The following is a 6,338-nucleotide window of genomic DNA, read 5'->3' as shown; positions in this document are numbered from 1 at the left end:
GCCTGTCGTGCGCAGTCCTCTTTCACTGTTGGCCAGAAGAAACCTGCGCGTATTACCTTGGAGGCTAGGGATCTCCCCCCTACGTGGCTCCCGCAGATGCCTTCGTGTAGCTCCGCCATTATCCTGGTGCACTCGTCGCCACTGACGCATGTGAGGATAGGGTGAGAGAAACCGTGTCTGAACAGCACCCCATCCACCAGAGTATATCTTGCGGCATTTCTTTTGATCTTTTTACCCTCTTCGGGCTCCACTGGGAGAGCCCCATCCGCCAGGTATCGTTTGTAGGGCGTCATCCAGGTGTCCCCTTCGGTCAAAACGCATACCGGCATCTGCTCTCCCTCGGGCGCGTCCGCGTACGTGCTGATGCGGGGCGCCCTCTGCGTATCTTGGGTCAAAGAGCAATGACTCCTCGACCTTCCCCTTGATGTACGAATCTGGAGGACATCCACCCTGTTGTCTTCCACGAATCTACGCGGAGCTTTGAAAGTCTCTTGGATCACTGTCCTCTGTCTACCCCCCTTGCCTGAGCTGTTGCAAGCTGGTCAGCTCTGGCATTGCTCCCTCGGGACATGTATCAGCTCAAGAGCGTTGAATGCTCCCTTCAACAACTGGACGTATTTCATATACGCCGCCATCTGTGGGTCCTTCGCCTGGAACTCACCCGACACCTGCCCCGTAATCAGCTGGGAGTCGCTCTTCACCAGGAGGTTCTGCGCGCCCATCTCCTTGGCCAGGAGCATTCCTGCTATCAGGGCTTCATATTCTGCCTGATTGTTACTTGCCTGGAAGGCGAAGCGTAGGGCCTGCTCAATCAGCACGCCGTTGGGTCCCTCCAAGACTATTCCCGCACCACTCCCCTGTTGGTTGGAAGAGCCATCAACCGAGAGCAGCCACTGCGAGCCCACTTCCACCTCCTGCTCACCTCCGGGCGAAAGTTCCGCTATAAAATCCGCGTATACCTGCCCTTTGATGGATCCTTTAGGCTCATACCGGATGTCGAATTCTGACAGTTCCACCGCCCAGTGTACCATTCTCCCAGCCACATCAGGCTTCTGCAGCACCTTCTGTATAGGGAGGTTCGTCATCACCACCACCGTGAAGCTGTGGAAGTAATGACGGAGCCTCCTGGCAGAAAATACTACCGCTAGCGCTACCTTCTCCAGCGCTTGGTATCTCGTCTCAGCACCTTGTAATGCCTTGCTTACAAAATAGATGGGCTTCTGACTCTGGTCCTGCTCTTGGACTAACACAGAACTGATGGCCCGCTCCGTTACAGTAAAATATAACCGGAGGGGCACGCCCGTTACCGGTTTGCAGAGGACCGGCGGCGTCGCCAGGTACTCCTTTAGCTTAATGAAAGCCGCTTCGCATTCATCAGTCCATGCAAAGCGACTGTTTCTCTTGAGGCACTGGAAATATGGATGCCCCTTCTCTCCCCCGGCGGAAACAAACCTCGAGAGCGCCGCCATCCGCCCTGTCAGCTGTTGCACCTCTTTTACCGACGTCGGGCTTCGCATGGCGATAATCGCCGCGCATTTGTCGGGGTTCGCCTCTATCCCCCTCTCTGTGAGCATAAAACCCAAGAACTTACCGGCCTCTACCCCGAAAACACACTTCTCAGGGTTTAACTTGAGGCGGTACTTGGATATCGTGACGAACAATTCCTCCAGATCCGCCATGTGCTGCGCCCTATCCTGCGACGCCACCACCATGTCGTCTACATAGGCGTACACATTCCTCCCGAGCATGGGCGCCAGGACCTTGTCCATTAACCTCTGGTACGTGGCGCCCGCGTTTTTCAGCCCAAAAGGCATCACCTTATAGCAGTAACTGCAAGTCTCAGTCATGAATGCAGTTTTGCTCTCATCTCTTGGGTGCATCTTGATCTGGTTGTAACCCGAGAAGGCGTCTAAGAAACTCAGCACCTTGCTGCCGGACGCGCTATCTACCAAGGCGTCGATGCTGGGCAGCGGGTACGAGTCCTTTGAGCACGCCTTATTCAGGTTCGTGAAGTCCACGCACATCCTCCATTTTCCGTTCGCCTTCTTCACCAAGACGACGTTGGCAAGCCACTCAGGGTATTGAATCTCCCTGATGTGGCCAACACTCAACAGCTTCTGCGTTTCTGCCCATCTAGGGACGTTTCTACGTGTGAGTCCTCCTGCATGGGAGTGCTACTGCGCTAGGGGTGACTTTTTGGGTGCCAACTCATGCCCCCAATCATCTAGTCACTTACTTTGAGAGCGTATATGCCTTCCTCTCGTACCCTGCACCCGGCTGCCCTGGGTATCGGGGAACCACACTATGATTGCCTTGCTTTAGCACTGCTTGATTTGGCGACGCCCTGGTTGGGCGACGCCTTCCCCTAGGCGACGCCTTGTCTTGGCAATGCCCTGGTTGACGACGCTGGCACTTAGCGTCTCTTCACCTAGGCAACGCCTTGCGTTGACTTTGACCCCTGACGTTGACTTTGACCTTGATTTAGTCAACGCCCGGGTACGGGACGGTATAGGAAGTGGAGGATGTGCGTCGACTTCACTGACCTCAACAAGGCGTGCCCGAAGGACTAGTACCCCCTACCAAGCATTGACGCCTTGGTGGGCAGCGCCTCGGGTTGTAGGATGCTTAGTTTCCTAGACGCGTTCTCAGGGTACAACCAAATCAAGATGCACCCCAGAGACGAGTGCAAGACAGCGTTTATGACCAAGAAATCTTGTTACTGTTACACAGTGGTGCCGTTCGGTCTGAAGAATGCGGGCGCTACCTACCAAAGGCTGATGGACAGGGTCCTTGCACCCATGTTGGGAAGGAATGTGCAGGCCTACATAGATGATATGGTGGTGACTTCGCAGGAGAGGGGCCAGCATGTGTCTGATTTGGAAGAGCTATTTGCTACAATAGCTAAGTACTGTTTGAAGTTAAACCCCGAAAAATGTGTGTTCGGGTTCGAGGCGGGTAAGTTCTTGGGTTTCCTACTCACCGAGCGTGGGATAGAGGTGAACACATAGAAGTGTGCGACTATCCTTGCCATGAGAAGCCCAGCCTCGGTGAAAAAAGTGCAATAGTTGATGGGGCGGATGGTCGCCCTGTCCAGATTCGTATCCGCTAGGGGGGACAAGGGCCACCCTTACTTCCAGTGTTTGAGGAGAAATAGTTGGTTCATATGGACCGCGGAGTGTGAGGAGGCATTCCTCAAGCTAAAGGAGTATCTGGCCGCTCCTCTAGTGTTGCGCAAGCCACAGCTAGGCGTGTCGCCCCAATTGTACTTTGCCGTGCCGGAGTGGGCGATCAGCTCAGTCCTCGTGCAAGAGCAGGACCAGGTAAAAAACCAATATACTTTGTGAGCAAAGTATTACAGGGGCCAGAGGTAAGATACCAAGCCCTGGAGAAGGAAGCCCTGGCCGTGGTGTTCTCGGTCAGGAAGCTTCGTCATTACTTTCAGAGTTTCACGGTGGTGGTGATGACAGACTTACCTATCCGGAAGGTGCTGTAGAAGCCGGACGTGGCAGGAAGGATAGTGTGCTAGGTAGTGAAGCTCTCGGAGTTCGATGTTCAATCTGAGCCTTGAGGCCCCATCAAAGGCCAAGTTTATGCGGACTTTGTGGTAGAGCTCTCCTCAGGAGGTACACAGCAGGAAGAGGAAGCCAGCTTCAGATGGGTGCACTCTGTGGATGGGTCCTCCAATCAACAGGGGAGTGGAGCTGGCATGATCTTGGAGGGGCCAAACGAGTTGTTGATTGAGCAGGCCCTAAGGTTTTCTTTCAAAGCCAGCAACAACCAGGCAGAATATGAAGCCCCCATAACCGGAATGCTCTTGGCCAAGGAGATGAGAGCGTGGAGTTTGCTGGCAAAGAGCGATTCCCAGTTGGTTACAGGTCAAGTGACCAGGGAATACCAAGCCAATGATCCACAGATGGCTGCGTACCTGGGATATGTCCAAGTCTTGAAGAGTGTGTTCGTGGTGTTTGAGTTGGTGCACGTCCCGAGGGAGTAGAATGCCCAAGCGGACTTGCTAGCCAAGCTCGCTAGTTCGGGCAAGGGGGGAAGGCAGAGAACTGTGATACAGGAAACCCTCAAAACACCACGGACATATGTCGCTAATAATATGGTAAGCGTTCATCAAGTTAGTATGTTCAGAGGAGAGGTGAGAAGTCACCAGTCGTTGACTCAGGAGATGCTGAGGACGCCTAGTGTAAGCGCTTACCCAGTTTCACTGGGGGATCCCATGCAGGGATGCGTAGTTGAGGAGGGGGACACATGGATGATGCCCTATAGGCGCTATCTGGCTGATGGGATACTTCTATTGGAGTCCGCGGAAGCCAAGAAGATAAAGAAGAACTCCGCCAAGTACACCCTCGTCGACGGGGAACTGTACAGGCATGGGTTCACCCACCCGATTTTGGTGTGTGTAAGCGGAGACCAGTGTACACGTATAATGGAGAGCTCCATGAGGAGATTTGGGGTAGCCACGTGGGAGGGTGGTCCTTGGCGTCGAAGGTCGTCCGTGCGGGTTATTACTGGTCAACAATGAGAGAAGATTGCATAAGGCATGCCCAGCGGTGCAAACAGTGTCAACAACACGCCAACTGTCACAAGGTGCCGCCAGAAGAGCTGAGGTCGATTTACAGCCCGTGGCCTTTTCACACATGGGGAATCAATATTTTGGGGCCCTTTCCTTTGACAGTAAGGCAGATGAAGTACCTTGCAGTGGCCATTGAATAGTTCACGAAGTGGATTGAGGTTGAGCCAGTAGCGCAAATCACAACTCACAAGGTACAAAACTTCGTGTGGAAGAATATAGTATGTTGCTTTGGCGTATCGAGGCGTCTAGTTTCTGACAACGATACACAGTTTGCAAGCTAGCAACTGGGAAAGCTTTGCACAGAGGTCAGGATAAAGCAGGTGTGAGCATCGGTGGAGCATCCTCAGAAAAATGGGCAGGTTGAGTCTGCCAACAAAGTCCTACTCAGGGAGCTGAAGAGAAGACTTGAGAAGGCTAAGGGGACCTGGGCAGAGGAGGTTCTCAGAATAGTGTGGGCTTACCACACCACACCTCAGTCCACCACTGGAGAGACACCCTTCAGCTTTGTGTATGGGTCAGACGCAATGATCCCAGTAGAGATTCAGGAGAGCTCACCATGTTTTCAAAGCTTCGTGGCTGAGGAATTTAACGAAGAAAGAAAGGTGAACCTGGATCTGTTGGATGAGGTCAGAGAGGAGGCAAGGATCAAAGCTGAAGCATTAAAGAGAAGGGTGGAGCATAAGCACAGTTCCAAGATAAAGCCTCGACAGTTCCAAGTCCCTGATCTGGTAATGCGGAAGGCTCACCCGTACCACTTGGAGAACAAGCTGTCCCCCAAGTGGACTGACCCCTTCAAGGTGACGGTTGTCCTGGGAAACGGGGCGTAGAGGCTTGAGACCTTGGAGGGAGGCGTCATTCCTCGTACTTGGAATGCAGCCAATCTCAAGTTTTATTTCAATTAAAACTCTAGCATTGTACACAGTTTAAGGGGACACTCTTTTTCCCTTTCTAAAGGTTTCTTAACGAGGTCACCCAATAAAATTACATTTGAAGTACACGTATTCTCAAGTTTTCTGTACAATGCAAGGGCGAACCGGTCGCCTTGGTGTTAGACACCTCGAGATGGAGTGGCAGCTTCCTTCGGGACGCCTCCTCCTCGAGCGTGGGCACCAAGTGCTCCGGTCGTCTTGGTGTTTAGACACCTCGTGAGGGAGTGACAGTTTCCTTTGGGACGCCTCCTCCTCGAGCATGGGCACCAAGTACGAACAACAAGGTTCAGTCAGAAACGAACCTATTGCCTTGGTGTTTAGATACCTCGAGAGGGAGTGGCAGTTTCCTTTGGGATGCCTCCCCCTCAGGCGTAGGCGCCAAGCGCGAGCAACAAGTTTCAGCCAACGATGAACTGGTTGCCTTGGTGTTTAGACACCTCGAGAGGGAGTGACAGCTTCCTTTGGGACGCCTCCTCCTCGAGTGTGGGCACCAAGTGCATTGGTCGTCTTGGTGTTTAGACACCTCGAGAGGGAGTGACGGTTTCCTAAGGACGCCTCCTCCTGGAGCGTGGACACCAAGTACGAACAACAAGGTTCAATCAGAAACAAACCTGTCTTGGTGTTTAGACACCTTGAGAGAGAGTGACAGCTTCCTTTGGGACGCCTCCCCCTCGGGCGTGGGCGCCAAGCCCGAGCAGCAAGGTTCAGCCAGCGATGAACTGGTCGCCTTGGTGTTTAGACACCTCGAGAGGGAGTGTCAGCTTCCTTCAGGACGCCTCTTCCTCGAGCGTGGGCACCAAGTGCACCGTTCGTCTTGGTGTTTAGAC

The 6,338-nt window shown here is 53.3% G+C and overlaps 1 protein-coding gene across 1 annotated transcript; it reads left to right on the top strand.

Moving 5' to 3' along the window:
• The first annotated feature begins 2,699 nt into the window (after positions 1 to 2,699).
• On the top strand, positions 2,700 to 5,409 carry LOC137835804 (uncharacterized). The gene is made up of 5 exons (XM_068644490.1): positions 2,700 to 2,955; positions 3,359 to 3,526; positions 3,582 to 3,973; positions 4,232 to 4,402; positions 4,942 to 5,409. Exons 1-5 carry the CDS (start codon positions 2,700 to 2,702, stop codon positions 5,407 to 5,409), a joined length of 1,455 nt encoding a protein of 484 aa, XP_068500591.1.
• The last annotated feature ends 929 nt before the right edge of the window (positions 5,410 to 6,338 follow it).

The sequence above is a fragment of the Phaseolus vulgaris genome, chromosome 11 (genome assembly GCF_000499845.2).
Source record: "Phaseolus vulgaris cultivar G19833 chromosome 11, P. vulgaris v2.0, whole genome shotgun sequence".
Taxonomy (NCBI): Eukaryota; Viridiplantae; Streptophyta; class Magnoliopsida; order Fabales; family Fabaceae; genus Phaseolus; species Phaseolus vulgaris.
Note: the sequence above shows the minus strand (reverse complement) of the source record. Positions and strands in the feature narration are given on the sequence as shown.

Excerpts from the sequence above, each read along its gene's own strand:
- LOC137835804 (XM_068644490.1), top strand. The coding sequence starts at position 2,700 with ATGACCAAGAAATCTTGTTACTGTTACACAGTGGTGCCGTTCGGTCTG. Across the intron at positions 3,527-3,581 it reads CAGGAAGGATAGTGTGCTAG|GCCAAGTTTATGCGGACTTT; the intron begins GTAGTGAAGCTC and ends GCCCCATCAAAG. Across the intron at positions 4,403-4,941 it reads GGTTCACCCACCCGATTTTG|GTTGAGTCTGCCAACAAAGT; the intron begins GTGTGTGTAAGC and ends AAAAATGGGCAG.